This window comes from Lynx canadensis, chromosome B3, assembly GCF_007474595.2.
Source record: "Lynx canadensis isolate LIC74 chromosome B3, mLynCan4.pri.v2, whole genome shotgun sequence".
NCBI classification, from domain to species: domain Eukaryota; kingdom Metazoa; phylum Chordata; class Mammalia; order Carnivora; family Felidae; genus Lynx; species Lynx canadensis.
The window spans coordinates 112,839,775-112,864,923 of NC_044308.2; the positions used below are offsets into that span (position 1 = coordinate 112,839,775).

Consider the following 25,149-nt stretch of genomic DNA (forward strand, 5'->3'; position numbering starts at 1 on the left):
AATAATAATTCATGTAACAGTGGGGAAACAGTTACAAATAGTCCTCTGGAAAAGATTGTAAAATTGTATTGCTTACAGATACTGTGTGCCTGAAAAGGCTTATGTTATACATAGATAATAGCTTTGTTGCTCTTATCTGTGTTCACCACATGACTAAAAGTTCAAAAAATAATTAGTTGTGGATAAATACGTGTGTGTGTGTGTGTGTGTGTGTGTGTGTGTGTGTGTGTGTGGAAGTTCACGTTTTGTTAGGGAGTTTTAAATGTGATGACTTTTAATGATTATTCCATTTAATTAAATATCTAAACCAATGGGAAAAGAGCAAGTGAAGCAGAAACTTTTTATAAGCCTGAGCTCATAACTTTTTGATAACCATATTTCTTTTTGTTTCTTAGATGGGCTATTAAATGGGCAATTGGTTAATTTCATTACCAATTTTATATAATTGTTCTCAAAAAAAGAAAAACTTCTTTTATATATGATTTGCCAAAGAGCAGCAGATGGATGTAGGAGAGATTTCTTAGAGCAACAAAATCCTAGAGATAAAAGGAAGCTTGGAAATTGTCTATTTCAAAATTTTTTAACCTTTTCTCTCCTATGGAGCCATTTGGAAATCTGGTAAAGCCTACAGACTTCTTTTCAGAAAGTACTTTTAAATATATAAAATAAAATATGTACAATTACAAAGACTAATGAAATTAAAATCATAGAAATATCTATAAAAAACAAATTGTGTAATAATACTGCCTCTTTCAAAATGCACTAAATAACAAAATCTAGCAGCAAGTCATTACACTACTGTAATTTGAAATCTTGGTCAATATGAACAATATTTTAAGACATCCATAATAATTTGAAGTAATAGATCCTGCTAATATTACTGTGGTTTGTCTCCTAAGCTCATAATGAAAGAAATTAATAAAATTTAATTAGGTTGGTGAATATAAAAATTTTAATTTTTTTCTCCATCCCAGTAAATGAACTCCTTACTTTTATCCACAGGTTCTCTCAAGGGCTCCTATCATCCTCAGTTGAAACCCCTGGAAACATTCTCATTTTGCAGATGAGGGAACTAAGTCCCATAGAATTAAGATAGCTTGAGTAAAATCATACAGCACAGCATTAGATTAATCCTTGCAAAAGTAACTTCAGACTTTAACTCAGCCTTTTTCTGAAATTTTAGTCTAGAAATTGGCAATTATAGTCTGTCATTTGTCACTGACTCATGGCATGATATGGAGCAAATTCTTTATTGTCATTGTATCTCAGATTCTACCTAAGTAAATGTAAGTGACTTGAAATCTACATAAGGATAATAATGATGACTTAGACTTGTATTGTTCTTTTTCATTTATAATAGTTTTCACTTTCACAAACAATATCCTACTTAATTTTCCCCATTTTATGGATAAGAAAATTAAAACTCCAAGATGTTAAATGTCATGTCTGAGGTCACACAGCTAAGAATAGAAAAAAACAACATCAGAAACCATACCACTAGACTCCAGAGTATCATGCTGCCTTTCATGTCATAAAGCAAAACTCTGAGTTCCACAGTTGAATATGTGTTGTGGTAATATAAATCTAATTAAATACAAATGAATTGTCATTAGGTTCAGATAAGCCAAATACTTGTACCCTAATTTATCCAGATAAAGTGATGAATGAATGGAACTATGGAAAGAGCTTTTCTAAACCAATGCTCCATTTTTGATATAAGACTTGAGATGGTAAAGAAATAGAATTTCAAAAGTCTGAGATTGTAGAGTTGTTGGCTTAATGTTGTTTAAATCAAACCTTTCTTTCCTTCTGTTTCTGGGTAGGCTGAAGAGGCAAGTAATCTAAGTACATGCCAATGAGGTCCTTTTTTCTGTCCTCTTAAGTTTTATTTTTATGAGTAAATGGTATTCAAAGAAGTTTGTTCTTTCAGAGGCAAACTGCTCTTAAATAAGTTAAGTAGGGTAGAAAAGTCAAAGTCAAAGAGCCAAACTACATCAAACATCTCTATCATCGCTGTCATTCTAGTGACCTCACCATATGAGATATAGAATGCCCTTTTCCCTTAGAAAATAAGGAGTCTGCTTAACCTGACCTAAAATTTTTGGTGTAGAATAACCGTTATTGGACTCCAAATGTCACTGTTTGATTAACCTTAAATAATATTAATAATGTGTTTTCCAAATTCTGAAGATCATTCTGTAGGGAACTCAGATATGTCTTAGCTATAATCCACATGCTTTTTTATATTACATTTCTTAATATGAGCCCACCCAGCTAAGTAAAAATCATTCTTAAGATAGTACAGGAGTGACTGTGATCATACTTGTACTATAAAAAATAAATTTTAATGTGCTGAATTTGAAAAAAAAACTATGATTACTACAAAATAAACATTAAGAATTAGCAAATGTTTACTCTGTACAGAGCACTATATTTGACATAGTAGGAAATATAAAGAGAATTAAGGCCATATCCTTTCCCTCCAAGAACCTGTAGTACATTTGGGGACCCACATCAATAATTGGAATATAAATAACTATGGTAACTCATAATATAAGTTCAGATAAGAGGCTTTAAAAATTTAGGTAAACCTAAAACTAGAATCTGGTGATTGATGGTTGTGCAACCATGGGATTTATTACAATTCATCAAACTATATACGTAAGATGGGTGAATTTTATGGTAGGTAAATTGTATTTCAATAAAGAAATTAAAAGAGTTTAGGGTGGGACACTTAGCTGGCTCAATAGGTAGAGCATATGACTCTTGATCTCTGGGTCTTGAGCTCAAACCCCACATTGGATGTGGAGCCTACTTAAAAATAAATAAATAAAAATTTGAAAAGAAAGAACTTAGGGAAAGAAGAAATAACTTCTGATTAAGGAACTTTTGGAATAGTTTTTGCAGCTGGCACATTTTAAGCTAGATCTTAAAGGACAAGAAGTATTTGGATCAGAAAATAAGCAAAAGGTATTCCAGACAGAATCAATAGCTCATTTAGTCTAAAAGCTCAAGAGTACAAGAAATATTCTAGAGGAGCTAGTTCAGACTTTCCTGCAAGCCTTAGATTTTATATATTCTTTATAAAAGTTTTATATATAACTTATATATATAAAACTTGCTTTCCTACCAATATGTATGGCCATATGGCTATGACATTTCCAAAGTTTTGGTCAATCTCTCTTGGAAAGCGTATAACTGTACATGGGTTTTATTTCTTTTGGGGGTTCAGAAAGAAGACTTTGCCTCCATTTTAGCTAATGATCAAGTTACAATGAGGAGGATATAATTATAATTATTTTACAACTGTCAGTTCCTCCACTGATCATAACATCATAACTGACATTTGTTTCTATCTTTATAGCTTAAAATCCTTGATACATGTCTTATTTCCTTTGAGCCCTTTAACAATCTTTATTTCCCCTGTAAGGAAATGGAGATTCAAGGAGGGCCTAGAGCCTAAAATAATAAAGACATGCTAAAGGGAAGGTCAGGATATTCTGGCTTGCTAAGAATAGATGAGGGAGAGGAAATGGTAATATAAGTAAATAATCTTTGCATTATTAAAAATCTAAATTTCATGTCACATATGAATAAAAAAATAGATGAAGTTAACTACTATTATCAATAATAGGAAAGCAAAGTTGAAGTTTTTTCTAAGGAGCTGATATACCCTATTGACAGGAACAACCCATGTTACAATAAGTTTTGACAGTAGAGAAGAGTACATAGGAAATTTAGTAACCGTTTCTAAATAGGTAGTCTTTGTTGTGGTTTGTCTTTTAAAATGTAAGAAGATTAAAATTTAAATTATCTTTCTACACCATTGCCATAGAATTTCTCAAGTTACATAAGTAAGCAGATATACAGAAGCTTAATTTCTAATTTAAAATGTGACTGCTGACCAGTAAAATGATGCTAAAAATAGAAAGATAGGGCTTTCTTAATGTCCATCAAAGACAACTTCTTTAGTTCTCGACTTTGACCCCGTAAGACCAACCGCTCAGAATTTTTCAGTATGAACCATATTGTATAGATTTATTCCTAATATTTGCAAGGAGAAAGAATACATATTAGCCTGGTGAGCAGCAAAATTGAGGCAGTTTTTATGTAACCTGAGTTGTGCTAACCTGCAATCAAATGTAATCTCCATTTTAATATTTATACATCTTTATATTGTTATGAATCTATTCTTAACATGGGCTTTATTTTATTTGTTTCTCTCCTCCCTCACTTCTGTGAAATGCAGAAGGGAAAGGATGTTTGTTATTCACACATTGTACCCCACTAACTGGTGTTACACATCTGGCTTCCACTGGAGAGCCCCTGACATCGCAGGGAACGGTGATCAAAATTCCACACACTAGCTTCAAGCTGGGGGCTCATAGCTACTGCAGCATTGAAGGGGGTCTTTTCCTGGCTTCTTTAAAATAAGCATGGTGATGGGATGGTTTAAGGGAAGAACACCTCTCAAATCACATGACCACTGCTGTGCTTCCGTGTGTCCTGCTTTCTTCATAACAGCTTGGCACTACATTTTTTCCCTGTATCTTAATGGTTTTGTGTGTGTACGAGTGGGATGGGGTGGGGAGACTTGTCAGTGGATGGTTATACATTATGCATGCATCTTTCAGTGTTAGAGTGATGTGCCTTCCCTTATGTGTCACAGATTATAGTCTCACAGATTAAATATTCTGTGTTCCTGAGAGATTGGACTGTCTCTCTTATTGGTGTGAGATTCATGTGTTTTGATGTTTACCCCCTCAATTGTTCTTCATGCTGCATTAAACATAAGTTGAAATGTTCTCCCATAAGAGTTAGCTTTTCATGTTGGGCTGAAAAAGTCTTCATTTCTGTGTAGCAATTCATGTTATTATAACCTATGGCTTTCAATTGTACCTCCCATAATGAAGAGCTGACTTTAAACACTGTGCTATTCTTGTTATGACCTAAGCATAAGGTAAGTCACTTCTCTAACTGTATTTAAAGATTGTGGTTGTTTGTTAAAATTTTCTCAGCTTTGTTTAAAGCATTTTCACTTTTTTTTCTTTATCATTATTACATGCTCTCCCCCCTTTTGTTTTCTGTTTCATGGCTTAAGATTTCTTACTGTACAATGTGATCTTCAGCAAAAATTATATTATACATGTAAACACATGTTGAAATGAATTAAATGAATTATTTGATGTCTGAAAGCAGTCTTGATTAGTAAATGAATACCTATGTTTTCAGTAAGTCTCTTGTGTTTTTCTTTTCCTCCATTGACTGTAATATAATAAATGCTGTTTCTAGACATTATTTTAGTTTAATTCCAGTTCAAAGGGGGTTAATTTTCAACACCATAAAGTTAGATGTTAATTGTAATAAAATAACATAATCCAATAAAATAAAGTAATAGATAATCGAACACCATACCTTTCATTTTTAATCCCCAATAAATTTGGTATTAGGTCAAAATGTCAATTTTATTTTGTTTTTCAGACTTCCCTTTGTTTTTTGTTTTTTGTTTTTTGTTTTTCCATTGACTAAAAAGCCAGTGTAAGATTTAAAAAAAAAAGTGAACTGTAAAACTTGGGACAAACCTGTGCTACCTTCTTTCTAATCCATATATATGAGAATAAGAACAGTAATTGTTTCTTGATTTTATTTTTTCAAGTAAATCCCATTACACTGTGAGTTAGGTAAAAATCTTCATATTGGGATTTTATAAAATTAGGTAAATATTGTAAAGGTGACCAGTTTCATGGTATAAGAGAGAGGGGCATCACTTTTGCATATATATTTTTAATATCTTAAAATTATTTTTCTCATTTTTTAATACATACTCAAGATCACCAAAGTAAAGAAGTTCATGTAATCATTGATTTTAAGTGATTTTCCTCAAATCTAGGTCAAATAGCCAGTGTAATGTAAATGAGAAAACATTGGTTACACTGCTGTTGGCAATTTGTGAACCAAAATGAATACTCACATTCCAGAAACTGAATTATTTTTTATCACCCAAATTTCTGCAAAATATATAGTTACGAACTCAGGTGCCACAAAACAAGACTTTGGGTTTCATTATTAAATTCATGCTATGAACTTTTTTTTAATTTTTTAGCCACCTAAAGTAGGAAGAGGGTTTTTTGTTGTTGTTGCTGTTTTGGTTTGGTTCAGCTTTTTGGTAAAGCTAGCTAGTTTTTCACCACCATTTCCATTTAGACATTATCTAAATGTTGAAACATTTGACGAGACAATTTGAACTACTCATCTGAAATGCTCTGTTCATTATAAATCTCTTGTTTCTATCCACACACTAGCTCCACTCTAAATTGGAAGGGCTTAAAGATGAACTCTGGAGGAATAGAGGCTACGACTTAAGAGTAACTATTACTGATCAAAGGAGCTGCTTTCCATTCGCAAACATTGCTTTGCGCTATGGGTTTGGGCTCCTTCTGTTTCTACATCTTGTTGAAGACTTTCTTGACTTCCATTTGACTTCCTTGAACTCTGTTTTTGTCTTTCAGCATTATCCCCTTTTTTTTCCTTCTCTCTCCCAGATTTTTCTCTCACTCTATTAGCTTTCTCTTGTGTTCCCTGAACCGCTTTTAAAAATGTAGTTTAACTCTTTATTAAGCTTGTCTATTAATTTGTCTATTAGTGTTTGTTTCTTTTCTCCTTTAAGGCTGTAGTGGTATAGTTACACCTATTTTCATTCCATGGTGTACAAACTTGCTTGTTTATTTTGCAGCAAGTCCATTAGAGATTCTTACTCTCTTAGTATGAATTTTCAATAAGAAATAGCAGAACATTTTGCATTCACATATTGGCTCCTTCTATAAACCCATACTTTCTTTTCTCTTGTCTAGACTTATTTCCCCAGACCTCTCTTTCTTCTTTTTCTTTTTCTCTTTCTCACTCTCATGTCTTTCTCCCTGTATTTTTGTTTTAAGTAGTCATTAATTATTTTCCTTTCCCATTTGGTCCATAATTGTTTTTCAATAGAACTTCTGAGTAAAAGAATGTAAGAATATTATCTCCCAGATTAGCTTCTTCATTCTAGTGTAGCTTATAACTAACTAAACAATCTGGGCCAAAAGGGAATAACTTTAACATCTGGAATTATTTTTCCCTTTTTTCCCCTTTTTTTGGTGTGTGTGTGTGTGTGTGTTTTTCTTGTGTGTATGTTTGTGATTTTTTTTATTGTTGTTGTTTCTTTAAACATTAACAATTGTTCTTTTCAGGGAAGGACAACCATAACCCACCCTAAGTTGCAACATTTCTTTCATAAGTTGTTTCATTACAATAGTAGATTGTGTTAAGCAATAGAAACTAATTTGTTGTATATATATACATTTGGGGCAAGCTGCTGGGGAGTGGGAAAAAAGAGGTGTGCAGTTTAAATACAGTTTCCTCAGATATTAACAAACATGTATGCCATCCAATGTGGCTTTTGAATTCAACACTTTTGTAACATTTAAAAAAATGTTCTGCTTGGACATCAACTTTTTGCATCAAAGCATAAGGGTTTCTGATTGATAAACTTTATTCACACCTAAGAACTGGTAAATAAATGAGTTCAGTTTTATTGATTCCCAACAAAGGCATCTTTCATAACCAATATTATAACCAATTATTATAATCAGTAAGTAACAAAAGTCATTGGAATCACACATTAATATTATATATGAGGATTTCTCTGTTTTCCCCTTATCAATGTATACAACTAAAATTACTACAATGGAATATTTTATTACAACTTTATTACCTGGATTGCATTATTAGTCTAGTCAAGAGTTATCACAGTGCCTTAAGATTAGGGGTCTGTATTCACACCTGAATATGTTGTAACATTTTTTTCCATATACTAATTTCAGTACACATCAATAAAAAATTGCCTTTGGTTTTGCCTCTGTGCCATTTATAATGTTGTACCCCCAGTTTTTTTCAGAAGTCTGCTCTTTCTTTACAGTAAGAAAAAGACAAAAAATAGGAAACAAATGTAATATATTTTTACTACTATGTTTTGATATCTGAGATATATTGAGCCTTTGCTCCTAAACCTCAGGAGCTTGCCCATTAAGTATGCATACATATCTGGCTATCTGTGTTTTGAGCCCTAAATTACTGAGTTTATGCTCTCTTTGCAGGTCCAGTCCAGGTGCAGCAGCAAGGAGAACATTCTCAGAGCCAGTAAGTATGCCATCATTTCAGATAGACTATAAGACTGTGGTTCAACAGGAAGGAGAGCTTAAAAATATTTTGGTGAAAGAATGAAAAAGAGCATTTTGGGTCAGTTTATATAAATGTTAGGGTTTTTACCTCTTAAGAATATTATCAATATGTTAATGAATATTGCCTTCATTCCAGTTATTTCTGGAAGCCTACACCAGAATTTTGATAGCACTTATAACTAAGATTGTAATGAGTTCCTCAATGATTCTGTGATTAGAACCCTCTTTAACTGCCCCACTGCCAAAAATCATTTGAAAATAGACTAACTGAAAATAATAATATAAATCCACTATAAGCATATAACTTTAAAAAAAAAACAAGTGACTCTTAAGAGGAGTTGTAATCATCTTGTAAATACAAATTCATTCCTGAAATATCCTATTTTCACAAACAGCATGTTTTCAAACATAGTGCCATGAAACAAGGATGAAGAAACCTTAATTTTATTTTTTTGTTTGATCACTAATAACATTAACTTGGAAGTCCTTTAACTTTGTGTATTATTCATGTTTCTGTCTTATAAAAAGGAACTGTAAATAGCTTTTCCTTACCTGTATCCTTGAAATGATATAACATGGGAGGTTGTGCCTTAAAAGTTTGGGGATCCTAAGAGAAAAGTACTATATAAATGCTAATAATTTAATATTGTTCTCTGTCACTTAAAATTAATGACATCATCCTATCTTCTCCCTGATCTTTAGCAAGAAATGAAGTTCAGGTGGGCCATACGTAACTAAATGGGTCTCTTGCATACCTACACCACTGGGAATTTTAGTAAACAGGATGATTTTCCAGTAGAATATCTGTATTTTTTTTAACTGTTACAAAAGTAATTGGAGAACTTCAAATAGATACAAATGCATGTTTTGTTTTATTTTCTTTAGTGTAAATTTTTCCCATTTCTGTGTTGTGAATCTGTTATGTTAGCTTGAAACCCTTGAGTTGGTAAGCAAGCACACTGCAATTACTTGCCCAGGACTTTTATATTAAAGTTGTATAAAAATAAATTGAAGCAAACAGATTTTACTGGTATACCACTGTAAGTTTCCACAACATTTGACAGACAAGTGACTTGAGGGAGGCTCTTCAATATAAGAAATGTAACATTCTGTAATCCCTTGCTAAGACCTAAGGTTGAGAGAAATCTGAGTCAGGGGAGTGATGATATAATGTTCACTAAAATAAAACTATGCAGATAAATGAGCTTTTAAAATGACATTTATGATGATTACTGTATGATTTCTATTTATTGTTGATCCCAAGATGATGATGGATCATTGATAGTGATTATGATGGTTAGGAACAAAAATAATTTCTTTTTTTTTTTTTTTTTTTTTTTTTTTTTTAAATATTTTTTTTTTTTTTTTTTTTTTTTGTTTATTTATTTTTGGGACAGAGAGAGACAGAGCATGAACGGGGGAGGGGCAGAGAGAGAGGGAGACACAGAATCCGAAACAGGCTCCAGGCTCTGAGCCATCAGCCCAGAGCCCGACACGGGGCTCGAACTCCCGGACCGCGAGATCGTGACCTGGCTGAAGTCGGACGCTTAACCGACTGCGCCACCCAGGCGCCCCGAACAAAAATAATTTCTTACTGACAACAGATTTCTTTGAATCTTCTTACACCTTTATCATGGATTTTTGTGTTGTTAGAATGTCTTTCATTTCAGTTATGTTCTTACTGGCTTATAGACTATTAATCACTTTGGATGGACGTTACAGTGGTCCAGGTTTTCCTGATCATGTTTTCTTAGGATGTCATAGTCATGGACATGGTCCATATAGCCATTTAGATCCATATAGAGAGCCCATCCAACATTGTAACCCATCTATAAGTTTAAGGTCTTTCCTTTCAACACCACTTTGGTAACTCATAGTCACGCTCATAGCCACACCCAAGGCTCTTTCATCACCATGAGCTGTTCTACCTCTGAACTTTTTTTTTAATTTTTTTAAAGTTTTTAACGTGTATTCATTTTTTGATAGAGAAAGACAGAGCGTGAGTGGGGGAGGGGCAGAGAGAGAGGAAGACACAAAATCCGAAGCAGTCTCCAGGCCCTGAACTGACAGCACAGAGCCCGACACAGCACTCAAACCCACGGACCATGAGATCATGACCTGAGCTGAAGTCGGACACTTAACCGACTGAGCCACCCAGGCACCCCCTCTACCTCTGAACTTCTTAACTTCAATATCTAATTGCTTAATTAGTCTGCTTTAATCACCCTTAGTTTCATCCTTTGCCTTGTACTACTATATTGCAGTCATATAGACCTAATTAGCAGTTCCTCATTCTCCCACTGCTGTGTTCTGCCTCTATTCTTTTAGGAGTACTCTTTCCCCCACTGCATAAAGTATCCATTCCTCTTGTTTTCCTAGGAAATATTTTTTTTAGATTTATTTATTTATTTTGAGAGGGGCACAAGAAAGGGAGGGGCAGAGAGCTAGGATGAGTGAGAATCCCAAGGGAGAATCCCCAGCTAACAGCACAGAGCCTGATTACCAGCCCCACAGGGCTCAGTCCCACGAACTGCAAGATCATGACCCTAGCCAAAATCAAGAGTGAGACACTTAACCAACTGAGCCACCCAGGCGTCCCCTAGAAAACTCTTATTTATCCTTCAAGACTCCATTCAAGTGTGAGCTCCTCGGAGTTCTCTCTCAGCAAGGTAACTATCATCGTTTTTTCATTTATTTACTGAGTTGCCTATTCTCATGGAAAACATTTCCAAAATATAGTCAAGGTGAAGAAAACTATACAAGTATACCTCAGAGATATTACAGATTTGGTCCCAGACCACTTACAATAAAGTGAATATCGCAAAACAAGTCACATGTATTTTTTTGTTTCCCAGTGCATAAAAAGTTATGTTTACACTATACTGTAGTCTAGTAAATATGCAGTAGCCTTACATATAAAAAAATGTATACACCTTAATTTAAAAATACGTTATTGCTTGGCTCAGTCGGTTGAGCGTCCGACTTCAGCTCAGGTCACGATCTCACGGTTCATGAGTTCAAGCCCTGCGTCAGGCTCTGGGCTGATGGCTCAGAGCCTGGAGCCTGCTTCCGATTCTGTGTCTCCCTCTCTCTCTGCCCTTCCCCCATTCATGCTCTGTCTCTCTCTGTCTCAAAAATAAATAAACATTAAAAAAAATTTCAAAAAAAATAAAATAAAATAAAAATACCTTATTGCTAAAAAATGCTAACCATTCTCTGAAATTTCAGTGAGTTTTAATCACTGATCACAGATCACCATAACAAATATAATAATGATGAAAAAGTGTGAAATATTGAGACAATTGCCAAAGTATAACACAGAGACATGAAGTGAGCAAATGTTGGAAAAATGACACCTATAATAGACTTGCTTGATGCAGGGTTGCCATATACCTTCAACTTGTTAAAAACCAAAAACAAAATAAAACAAAACACAGTATCTGCAAAGCACCTTAATGTGAAATACAATAAAACAAGATATGCCTGTCATCAACTTCTTTGTTAGCATACATAGAAATTTGTCAAAACAAAACATCAACACATCCTAGAAAAAAGAACGGAGTTATAACTTCTAAGATTAAAACTTGGAGTTTTTCTAGAATTATCCAAGGAAGAGTTAACATTGGTAATGTTTTTCTAAGTAAGAACTTTTCTTTAGCGCCTCAAAAATGTCACCAAAACAACCTGTTGATAATAAACCTGAGTTTACTCTTCCTGTGGTCTTTTAAGGTTTGCAGCCTAATTCCACCTTGACGGGAGTGTCCACACACACACACACACAACACCAAGCACTTTTCAGACACCAGCAGGATGTCCAAGAATTCAACTCAATTCTGACACCATCTACCCAAAAATAGCATCATATTCCACAGGTTAAGGATTCAGTCCTACAAGACTGCTGTCCATATTCCACTTCAGATGCCATTTTCAAGCCCCAGGCTGTTACCTGTGCTTCTGACCAACTGGCTATAGATTGAAAGTTCCAGTGACCTCCTCCTTAGGTTTCATTAATTTTCTAGAGTGGCTTGAAGAACTCAGGGGAGCACTTACTTTCATTTATCAGTTTACTAAAAGATATGATAAAGGCTACAAATCAACAGCCAGATAAAGAGAAACATAAGGCAACCTCCAGAACAAAGGAGCTTCTGTCCTTGTGGAGCTTGGTGCCTGGCTCTGAGGCACATGGAAGCATGCTAGCTCCCCAGGTGTGGAAGCTCTCTGTAAAAAAAGGACCCAGAAGCTCTTCTTCTTGGGTTTTTATGACGACTTCATTACATAGTCATGATTGACCAATTCATTGGCCACTGGCTGATTCAACCTCAGAGGCTGGGGGAGTAGGACTGAAAGTTCCAACCCTTTTTTTTTTTAATGTTTATATATTTATTTTGGGAGACAGAGCAGGGAAGGGCAGAGAGAGAGGAGACAGAGAATTTCAGGCAGGCTCCGCACTGTCAGCACAGATCCTTATACAGGGCCCAAAATCACGAACCATGAAATCATGACCTGAGCCAAAATCAAGAGTCAAATGCTCAACCAAATAAGCCACCCAGGTGCCACTGAAAGTTCCAGCCCTTTAATCACATGAAAAAATCACTTGGTCCTCCTGGAAACGAGCCCCTGCCTTAGGATGGGGTCTAAAAGTCACCATGATTAATAATAAGATACTCATTTCATCCTAAGGCTCTGAGGTATTCTCAAGAACTGTGGTTGAAGACCAAATATATCTGAGGAATATATTTTGGTCTTCTGAATGAACAAATATATATTTCTTATAAATTTTATATCACATACGATACGGGAGAATACCACTTCAACAAAATCATAGTCTCAACTAATACTTTCTCAGAAAGGGAAGGACAAACTCAGGACACCAAGGAGATTTTTTATTTAAAGCAGATCTTTTAATGTAGAGCTTGATTAAAATTAAATAAGGATTGTTATATAATCATCTCAGAATCATGGACATAGCAAGGCAAGGGATTCTGAGAGTCTTGGTATGTAAATTGTCTTTTGATAATTTCTATTTTTTAAAGTTTATTTATTTATTTTGAGAGAGAGAGATAGAACAAGTGGGGGAAGAACAGAGAGGGAGAGAGAGAGAATCTCAAGCTGACTATTTAAGAAGTTCTAGAATGAGTAATGAAGTTACTTACAACTTCTGTCTTTTAGGGGAGATTTTTCTGGAATAGTGAAGTTATGTTAATAAACACAATGGAATAGTAATGTTATGCTAATAAAGACAGAAAGTTGTGTACTTATAGATGATTTCAGGTATCAAGGTTATCCTTGTGGTCAGTCTTCAGCCTGATGTCTGAGAGTGTCATCAGTCAGTCAATCCAGACCTTTACTAAGAAATCACAATAGTAGTCAACTGTCTAGAGAAGTTGTCTCAATCTTCATAGGTGTCAAGTTCTCTTGTGTTGACTGTTGTTGTTATTGGATGATCATTTATTGAGCCATCTGATGAGACAGCAATTGTATAGCAGCACTTAGGACTGGGGAGATCACATATCTGAACCCAGCTACACAAATGTGAGACTTATGATCAGAGTTTGTAGTCCTTTTTCTCAGCCAGGAGATAAAAAATTAAGCCACAACAACTATATACCCAACAAAGTAGATAACCTAAAATATATGAAAAAATTATTAGAAACAACTAGCCTTTGAATCATAAAGTAGAAAATCTGAACAGACTGATTGCTAGTGAGGAGATTGAATCAGTAATCAAAAATCTCCCAATAAAGAAAAACCAGGGGGCACCTGGATGGCTTAGTCAGTTAAGCATCCGATTTTGGCTCAGGTCATGATCTCTGGTTTATGGGTTTGAGCCCCGTGTCGGGCTCTGTGCTGACAGCTCAGAGCCTGGAGCCTGCTTCAGATTCTGTGTCTCCCTCTCTCTCTGCCCTTCCCCAGCTTGGAGACTGCCTCCTCTCTCTCTCTCTCTCTCTCTCTCTCTCTCTCTCTCTCTCTCTCTCTCAAAAATAAATAAACACTAAAAAAAATTAATAAAAAAAAAAAAGAAATAACCGGGACCAGATGGCTTCCCTGGTGAATTTTACCAAGCCTTTAAAGTAGAATTAGCGCCAATCCTTCTCAAACTCTTACAAAAAATTTTAGAAAAGGGAACACTCCCAGACTCATTTTATAAGGCCAGCATCACTCTAATACCAAAGCCAGGCAAAGACAACACAACAAAAGAAAACTACAAGCCAATAGTCTTGATGAATATAGATTTAGAAATTCTCAATAAAATACTAACAAACTGAATTCAGCAGCACATTAAAAGAATCATTCACAGGACTCCTGCGTGGCTGTCAGTTGAGCATCTTGGTTTCAGCTTGGGTCATGGTTTTATGGTTTGTGAGTTACAGCCCCAAGTCGGGCTCTGCTCTGGCAGTGTGGAACCTGCAGACTCTCTCTCCTTCTCTCTCTCCCCTTCCCCTACCTGCACTATCCTTCCCTCCCTCCTTCCCTCCCTCCCTCCTTCCCTCTCTCTCTCTCTCTTTCAATAAATTTAAAAAAAAAAAATCATTCACTGTGATCAAGTGGGATTTATCCCTGGAATGCAAGGATGATTCAATACACACAAATACATAAATGTGATGCATTAATAGAATGAAAGAAAAAACATAATCATCTAATAGACACAGGAAAAGCATTTGACAAAATTCAACATCCATTCATGATAACCTCAACATAATAAAGGTCATACATGACAGGCCCACAGCTAACATCATACTCAATGGTAAAAGGTTGAAAATTTTTCCTCTAAGATCAGGAGCAAGACAAGGGTACCCACTCTTTCCACCCTTATTCAACATAGTACTGGAAGTCCTAAAGAGAGCAATCAGGCAAAAGAAATAGAAAGCATCAGAATTAGAGAAGAAGAAGTAAAACTGTCTATATTTGCAGATGACATGATTTTATCCTTAGAAAATCCTAAAGACTCCACCAAAACCTGTTAGAACTAATCAATGAATTCAGTAAAGTTGTAAGATAAAAAATTAACTTACAAAAATCAGTAGCATTTCTATACAATAACAATGAAATTATCTGAAAAATAAAGAAAGAAAATAATCCCATTTATACTAGCATCCAAAACAATAAAATACTTAGGATACATTGATAAAAGAAATTGAAGAAGATACAAATAAATAGAAAGCTATCCCGTGGTCATGGATTGGCAGAGCTAATATTATTAAAATGCCCATACTACCCATAGCAATCTGTTGATTCAGTGCAATCCCTATCAAGGTTCCAACAGCATTTTTTACACAGTAGAAAACAAAATATCCTAAAATTTATGTAGAACCACAAAAGACCCCAAGGTGCCAAATCTACACTGAGAAAGAAGAACAAAGAGAGAGGCATCACTCCCTGATTCTAAGCTCTATTATAAAGGTATAGTAATCAAAATAGTGTGGTACTGTCATAAAAACATATACATAGACCAGTGAAACAGAAACAAAAGCCTAGAAATAAACCCATACATATATAGCCAACTAATACTTGACAAGGGCGTCAAGAATAGTCAGTGGAGGGGCGCCTGGGTGGCTCAGTCAGTTGAGCATCCGGCTTCGGCTCAGGTCACGATCTCACAGTTTGTGGGTTCAAGCCCCACGTCGGGCTCTGGGCTGACAGCTTATAGCCTGGAGGCTGCTTCGAATTCTGTGTCTCCCCCTCTCTCTGCTCCTCCCCCGCTCATGCTCTGTCTCTCTCTCTCTCCTTCAAAAATAAATAAAAACATTAAAAAAATAGTCAATGGAGAAAAGATAGACTCTTATGATAAATGGTGCAGGGGAAAATTGGATATGCAAATGTAAAAAGAATGAAACTTGACACCTGTCTTAACGGCACTTAAAGAATTAACTCAAAATGGATTAAAGACTTAAATATAAGACCTGAAACCATGAAATTCCATGAAGAAAACATGGGAAAACTCCTTTACATGGGTTTTGGCAATGATTTTTTTTGGATATAACACCTAAAGGACAACAAAATTAAAAAAAAATTTTTTTAAATAGGGTATCAAACTAAAAATCTTCTGCAGAGTGAAAGAAATGATTGGCAAAATGAAAAAACAATATAAGGAATGGGGAAAAAAATTGCAAACCATGTATCTGATAAGAGGCTAATATCCAAAACATAAAGAACTCATGCAACTCAATACAAAATAACAATAATAATAATAATCCAATTTTTTAACTGAGCAAAAGACCTGAACAAACATTTTTCCAAAGATATACAAGTGGCCAACAGGTACTTGAAAAGCACTCAACACTTCGTAATCATAAGGGAAATTTTCAAAACCACAAGGAGATATCACCTCATGCCTGTTACAATGGTTATCATCAAAAAGATAAGACATAACAAATGCTGGAGAGGATGTGGAGAAAAGAGGACCCTTGTACTGTTGGTAGGATTGTAAATTGGTACAGCCACTATGAAAAAAACACTATGGAGGATTTTGACTCTTAAATCAAGACCCACTTTTCCCACCTCTTTTAAAAATTAAGTTATCCAACAGTCTTTTTCTGAGAAAAGAAACAGCTGTGCTGACAGCTCAGAGCCTGAAGCCTGCTTCGGATTCTGTGTCTCCCTCTCTCTCTGCCACTCCCCTGCTCATGCTCCCTGTCTCTCTCTCTCTCTCTCTCTCTCTGTCAAAAATAAATAAACATTAAAAAAGAATTTAAGTTTGGTTACAAAAGCTAGTTCCTGGGGCACCCAGGTGGCTCAGTCAGTTACAGCTCTGACTCTTGATTCCTGCTCAGGTCATGATCTCATTGTTCATGAGATCAAGCTCCACATTAGGCTCTGTGCTGTCACACAGAGCCTGCTTGGGATTCTCTCTCCCTCTCCCCCTCTCTCTCTCTCTCTCTCCTTCTGCCCCTCCCCTGCTCACGCTCACTCTCTCTTTCAAAATAAATAAATAAACTTATTAAAAAAATAAAAACTAATTCCCACCAAAAAAATCCCTGAGAACCTTTTCGTCTAGGTATGATCTAAGAGGGGATTTTGGATTTCCATCTCTCTAGCCTATTATATACTTTGTCATCTGAAAAAGTCACCTAATAGTTGAGTCCAGTTATCCAGGTTAGCAATGGATTCATTACAAGGAAGTAGAACCAAAAAAATCTGGGTGGCTACCAAAGAAAGATGTGTACAAAACTAGTTTGATTGTATGCTTTAGCTAGTTTACAAGTAAATAATAGCTGGGTACTAGACACATACCAATGAATAATTAAAAATGCAAAAAGCAATATTAAGAATAGGGCAATATAGATGACATGGTTAAAAGAAGCCTTAAACTAGGAGGGCAGGGAGGGGCGCACAGGGTGAGGAATAACAATGAAAATAAAGAACCAAAGAATGCATATTAAAGCATGGTAGTGAGTTGTGTTCTATGGATCTTGGGTAGAAGCTCTCTACATCTCATGGTCACAGGTCTTAGTTAGAAGATGTCTCTTTCAGAGGACTATCTGCCTCTAGAGAGTTCCTAAAAATACCCCAGCTTTTCCACAAATTCAAGAATGGATTATTTCTGAGACATGAATACAAAAATCAAACCTTTGGAGTTGCATTGCTGTGCTCATTGCTAACAGTACCTTATAAGGTCATCCAGTGGGGTACCAGAGCTGTCTTTCTCTGATGTCCCTTCCAAAAGACCATGTCTCTGGGTTTTAGGTCGTGCAAGGATTGTTTAGAAGAGTATTGAGGAAAGACAGTTCATACTTGTTTATGAGACTTGGACAGCAGGAATAATCCCATGCAATAATTAGCTCTATCTGCTTCTCAGTGTGGAATTTAGAATCAAAGGTGATTTTCCTACATGTATGGACTGGCCTATTACTAATTCATGTGGGGGAGTTCATGAACCCCAGAAAGACTTGATCTCATTGGCATTAAAGATAATACCTTTGGGGCGCCTGGGTGGCACAGTCGGTTAAGCGTCCGACTTCAGCCAGGTCACGATCTCCCGGTCCGTGAGTTCGAGCCCCGCGTCGGGCTCTGGGCTGATGTCTCAGAGCCTGAAGCCTGTTTCCGATTCTGTGTCTCCCTCTCTCTCTGCCCCTCCCCCGTTCATGCTCTGTCTCTCTCTGTCCCAAAAATAAATAAACGTTTAAAAAAAAAAAAAAAAAAAAAAAAAAGATAATACCTTAGACCATGGAAGTACAAGAGTCTTCTAAGAGTTTAGCTTATTTAATTTTCAAAATTATATTTCTTCTCTCTACCTTTCCTGAAGATTGGGGGTGAGACTGACAATAACATATTTAAGTAAGTGGCAAGGCTTTACAAAACTCTTTAGTAATAGACCCAGTAAAATGGATGCCTCCATTACTAGAGAGGTCATGGAGCCTGTGACCCTAGGCTGGGAACACAAAATCAAGAAAATTTTGCTACTGCTAGAGTTGTAGTTGATGGTTAAGGAAAGACTTCAAACATCCCAAGAACAAGCAAAGAATGATCAAGGCGTATTCAAAACCCACTATAGAGACTAGTGTTATATAATCTATTTAGAGGTCTTTAAGGGGGCCCTGAGGTTTGGGCTTTTGTCCATGTTCCACCTTTAGTTTTACCAGGATTATGTTGGTGGCAAATGAAATATAGTAAAGCTTTCCCATCGATGTAAAGTATGTACATTGGCAAATTTGTTCTTTCACTGGTATGTAATTTCATGTAAAATTTTTACAAGATTCCATTTGAGGTCTTTCAGTGCTACTAAAATAGCCAATAGTCAATTTACATTGAGAATTCTCCTAGTACCTCTTTTCTGATTTCAGAGCTGGCTTTTAAACCAAACAGTTGGTCCCTTGGGGTATTCTGAGTTCTATAATCTTAGTGAAGGCTGTCTGTCAGTCTGGCATGATTAATAATCAAAACATTTCCTTTAGCCTCTATATTATCTCCTTCTGTTTGAGCTCCTATTTTGTATTATCCACTTCCTCAAAAAGCATTAGAGCATTTAAAAGTTCTATAATTTGCTAACCATTCTTAATTAGGATTCCTGCTGAGGTCAAAAACCCACCTTATTTCCAAAGCATTTCAAAATCATGGAATAACCCAAAAGCATATCTACTATTAGTGCATATATTAACCCTGTTATCTTTAGGTAATGGAAATCTCCGCTGTGCTCACAAGAGTTCTACCACCTGGGCAGATTTGCCTCTGGCAAAGGATCATTCTTATTCTAGGGATGAAGTTTTATGACAATCAGGTAGGAAGTTATTGAAGAGCTCATTTTAACTCACAGAAGCCCTGCTCACGTTTGGCACCCAAGGAAGAGGTTCAGTTTCTGAGAACTTGGTTAAGTCTTATTTTGGCATGGCAGTTTCAGAAAAGTTGAGAACTTATTGCCTGCAATAAGTCAGTGAGAGTCAGGAATCCTTGTAATTATCTCTTAGTTACTGTCATGGGAAAGTTTTATAAAGTCCTTACTCTGTCGGGAGTAGGAAATTTACTTCCTTGAAACAAAGCATATTCTAGCTAATGACCTTATAGACAAAACTGTAATTTCTCTTTGGAAACTTTATTTTCTTTGTGCGTTAAAACCATAAGTAGATAGATGGAATCAGTCTTAGAGGTCACTCCATCTTTAGAACACAACAAAAAGTTATCCACATATTGAATAAAAGTACAATCCCAGGGAAATAGAGTCCTTTAGGTCCTGGTTGAAAATTTGTGAAAAGTAGGAGAGTATTTCAGGAAACCTTTGGAACTTAACAGTCTAGGTATATTGTTGATTTTCTTAGGAGAAGGCAAACAAATATTGACTATTTTGACCTAAACGGTCATTAAAGAAAACAAAACATAAACCTACACCATCAAATATGCAGCCTCAGGAGGCAGTGAAGATAAAAGAGGTTTAGGGATGGGTTCTGTGTGAAAAAGGGAAATGCCTGTTTTATTATAGGCCTGACATACTAAACAAATCCATATGTCCACCCACTGGGCTTTTTGATTGGAAGGATAGAAGTGTTACAAGAATAAGGACAAAATATGTCGAATCTTTTCTCTATTTACTTTCACCTACCAATTTTAGTGCTTCTTTAGATTTGGGTTTAAGAGAGCATTTTGTACTTTGGAGTAGAGGTGTGGATGGCTGGTGTGAATCTTAATTTATTCAGCCCCAGTAATTCTCGCTATATTAGTTGAATTTTTGCCCACAAAGTGAAAAAGTTCTGGCATTTCCTTGAGATTTTCAGTTTGGGGTTGATGTAAACACAAAGGTACTGGCAAATCAATACCCAAATTAGCTATAATCTCGCAAAAAGGGGAGTCCTTGGGGCACCTGGGTGGCTCAGTAGGTTAAGCATCCAACTTCATCTCAGGTCATGATCTCGCAGTTCACAACTTCGAGCCCCACATTGGGCTCTGTGCTGACAGCTCAGAGCCTGCAGCCTGCTTCAGATTCTGTGTCTCCCTCTCTCTCTCTGCCTCTACCCCGCTTGTGTGCGTTCTCTCTCCCCCTCTCTCTCTGTCTCAAAAATAAGTAAACATTTTTTAAAAAGACATAGGGAAGTCCTAAGGGATTTCAAGGAAGAGTATTTAATCTAGCAATTTCATTTATACAGTACACTCCTATCAAGTTAGCAGGTATGATATCACAGAGGAGGGAAGTATATTCCTCTGTTAAATATCTAGGGCATACAGTTATGAATGGAACTGTCAGAGGATTATTAGAGATGCGCACCAGTACATAGTTTTTTACTTCCAGTGGGGAGATCATGTAACAGTGATAGAGTTTAAGGTTGATACTATATGCCCTGTATCAATAACAAAAAATTTTATAAGGTTGCCCTTGAGAATTTAGAGAAATTTGTCCCTGGGAATTTAAGGGTAGAACAAAAAACTGGGCACTTGATTCTCCCTCAGAGCACCTTCATTAACTTACTTCATTTTTTTCCCCTTTAGTTTCTTAACTAAGATAAAATAATTCTTTTTTTCAATGTCCTTTTTATATATAGTATCTATAAGTATCTTTATCAAAAGATTCCTCCTTTCAGGATTTAAAAACCCTGATAGGAGCATCTACTTGTTTTTATCTGTAAGGCCATCCATTAATTGAGTTTTTTGTTGTTATTGCTCTAAGACTCAAAATACTCAGCAGGATGCTAGAAGTCTGGCAATGGTATTATTTTCCATATTAGTTTTTGCTTACATACAAAATCCTCTATTTTTGTCTTAGGACAGTTTACAAAAAAAAACTAGGAGAGAGTTAGGAGTCACATCTACTTTAAGGTCTACTCCTGAGTGCTATCTAAAGGTGTTAAAGAGCCTCTCCCTGAAATCTCCAATGTTCTCATCCTTTCTTTGCCTATAAGACTACATCAGAGCCCAAACTACTTTCTCAGGAAAGACTTTGTAAATAACCTTCAAAAGACCTTGAGCAACTTCTATAGCTTTTCTAAACCCCTCTGGTTTCTTATGCAAGTCAGGTTCTTCCTTTTCTGCCTTTCCTTTGGAATTTTTTTGCATCTCAAGCTTTTACTAGATATTAACTAAATGTTTTAGATCTGGAAGCCCTGGATTATAAACTTTTAGAATTATTCTTTCTCTGCAAATTTCATTCTATCCTTTCTAGGCTTTGGGAAATCATTGATAATTCTCAGCTCAGAGGAAGAACAGGGCTTAAAATCAACCCTAGGGGGCATTTTTCTGTTCTGAAGGAAGAGGTAACTGAGCTTTGAAGTTCTGGCCAGCCAAAAGGAAAGGGGAGTGGAGCAGAGGGAGAGATGAGGCAGAGGGGAATGGGGCAGTATAGGATGAAGAAAGAGAAATAGTAGGATAAAATCCACGAAGTTCAAGATGTGATTTTGGAGGATCTAAAAAAGACATTGTTTAAAGTTTTTCACACTTTTATTTTACCTTGGCCAAGGAATTTCTTGGAGCCAATTTTGGAATCTTAATTTCTTTTGGATATTTCCTCATATAATAAAAAAATCCAGCCCATTGGATGTTTGGGATTTTGTTCCTTTTTTGTTATATAGCATCTCTCAAATTATTTTATTTTTTCTCCAAATTTTTATTTAAATTCTAATTAGTTAACATATAGTGTAATATTGGTTTCAGGAGTAGAATTTAGTGATTCATCACTTACATATGGCACCCAGTGCTCATCATAACAAGTGCCCTCCTTAGTAGCCATCAATTATTTAGCCCATTCCCCACCTACCTCCCTCCATCAACCCTCAGTTTGTTCTGTATCATTAAGAGTCTCTTATGGTTTGCTTTCCTCTCTCTTTTTTTTTCCTCTTTCCCATATGTTCATCTGGGTTTTTTTTTCCCTAAATTCCACATAAGTGAAATCATACAGTATTTGTCTTTCTCTGACTGACTCATTTCACTTAGCATAATACGCTCTAGTTCCATCCACATTGTTACAAATGGCAAGATTTCGTTCGTTTTCAAACAATTTTGTCTAAATTGAAAGTTCCCCAAAGTGGCCACTGTAACTCTAAATTATCCTTGGTGAAATTAAAGATAAGTGCAAAACTTCGGGTTATAGCATAACTACATGTAAGAAGTAGGAGTCTGGCCTGAAGGAACATAGATTTAGATTTAGACTAAGACAAACCTGAAAACCTGTGAATAATCCAGCCAAGAATGTTGCTGGGCACCTCATGTGCCAGGCTTCCAAAACCTAATGGCTGTGCTGTCCCACTACAAACTGACATATGTATAGTTCCAGAACATGGAAAGGCTTGATGGAGACCTTTCTCCAAAAACCAGACTGTCACTAATAAAACAAGAACATGGAAACTTCTCTGACATTGATGAGTGACCCAGGGCAAAGTTTATCTAAAGGTCACAACTTTAAGAAGAAACCTGAACCTCTCAATTCTGAAGGCCAGTAAGAAAAAATAGACTTACCGGGACTATGTCCATCTTTTTCCAATGAATTGTCCCTTTACAGAGGTATAACAACAAAAAATAAATAAGTGAATGAATGAATGAATGAATGAATGACTAGAATAGACAGATAGTAATGTGATAAGTCACATTTCCACCAAGGATAAAAGCTCTTTTATATATCTGGTCTGATTATCAAAGAAGTCCTAAAAATGCTTTCTTATTCCTAGGAGACAAAATTAACGTAGCAATTGGAGAGCTGAAAGAAGAATCAAGAGTTCAAACTAATGTGAGACTTCCTTATCTCATTGTAGTAATGGGAGACACTCCCATTCTCTAAAGCTGGAGGCTCAGAGGGCCTCAGAGGAGCTTGCTGTTATCAAATCAAGAGTCTTGGGCTTTGTTAAGAAGGAGGTCAATCTTGACTAGGTCTCTCTGTGGCTTCTATGTTTGTTAAATGCTAGCTCCCCACAAATGAGTTTTTGTAATAAAAGAGAACACCGTCAGTAGCATTTCAGCGTGAGTTCAACTTTGAGGTATTTTAGGATGCTTTGAAACTAGGTTTAAGTTGAGTTTTTCATTGTGGCAGTTTGGTTAGAATTGGGTAAAATCATGATAAAATAGGTTAGGATTGATGGACATAGCAAGGCAAGGATTTTGTGTGTGTGGTGTGATTTTTTTTTTTTTTTTAATTTTGGCCATATTCTGCAGAACATTTGCATTTAAACAAAATTAAAACCTGAGCAAAACTCAAATTGAACAAAGAGCCAGTGCTAACTCCAGGAGATCCACAGGATTAAAGACAACATATTAAAATTGTGATTTGAACACATTGATTTTTGGTGTATTAGCTCATTTAACTACTACCTTAACACGTCAGCATGCATACCCAGGAAGTAGAGAAGGCTTGTGTTAACCACAACCTAACCAACTACACAGAGATAAGGAGTTATATTTTTCATTTCAAATCTGAAATGACTGAAACAGTTCATTTCATTTTATTCTTACTCATATTCCACTGGAGTCAGATATGAAGTACCATCTTCTCTTCTAAGAATGAAGTCTTCATGTTTCAGATGCCATCTAAACTATTGTAGGAATACAGGGTATGTAATTTCTCTAATTAATAGGTTTATTTAGTTTCTGGAACATCAAATGAATTACCATGGCTCCCAAAGTCCAAACAGAGCCAGTCATCAGTGTCCTTTCTTTCAATTTTTTTTTAAATTAAGGTGAAATTCACATTAAATAAAATAAAGCTTTTTTTTTTTTTTTTTTTTTTTTTTTTTTTTTTGAGACAGAGAAAGAGAAGGGTAGGAGCAGAGGGAGAGATAGAACTTTAAGCAGGCTACATGCTCAGCACAGAGCCTAACACAGGGCTCAATTTCATGACCTAAGCCAAAATCGAGTTGGACATTTAACCAACTGAGCCACCCAGGGCCCCAAAAATAAAGCATTTCAAAGTAAACAACTCAGTAGTATTTAGTACATTTACAATGTTGTACAATCCCCACCTCTATGTAGTTCCAAAACCTTTTCATCACCCCAAAAGGAAATCCCATACCCATTAAGCAGTTACTCTCTACTCCCTACTCCCCCCAGCCCCTGGCAACTACCAATCTTGCTTTTTTCTCTGAAGATTTGTCTATTCTGGATGTTTTATATAAATGGAATCATACAATTCCATATAAATATGTGATGATTTTGTCTAGCTTCTTTTGCTTAGCTTAATATTTTTGAGGTTCATCCATGTTGTAGCAAAAATCAGTATTTCATTCCTTCTTGGAAGGAGTAAAATTCCTGCATAAAATTCCATTGTGTAGTTAATACATTTTGTTTATGCATCTGTCAGTTGGTGAACATTTGAATGTTTCATCTTTTGGCTTTTGTGAACAATGCTGCTTTGAACATGCCTGTACATGTATTTGTTCGAGTATCTGTTTTCAGTTCTATTCGGTATATACCTAGAAGGTGGAATTGCTGGTCAGATGGTAATTTATGTTTAACATTCTGAGGAATTGCCAAACTATTTGCCACAATGGCTAAACCATTCTACATTCTCAACAGCAGTATCCAAGGATCC

The 25,149-nt window shown here is 35.8% G+C and overlaps 1 protein-coding gene across 14 annotated transcripts in view; it reads left to right on the plus strand.

Moving 5' to 3' along the window:
* The window catches only part of GPHN (gephyrin), a 628,070-nt gene that overhangs the window by 462,125 nt on the left and 140,796 nt on the right, over positions 1-25,149 (plus strand). For all 14 annotated transcript variants that reach the window (XM_030319344.1, XM_030319345.1, XM_030319348.1 and 11 more), the window contains one exon: positions 8,133-8,175. In XM_030319344.1, coding sequence (XP_030175204.1) covers positions 8,133-8,175 — 43 coding nt within the window. The remainder of the gene's footprint in view (positions 1-8,132; positions 8,176-25,149) is intronic.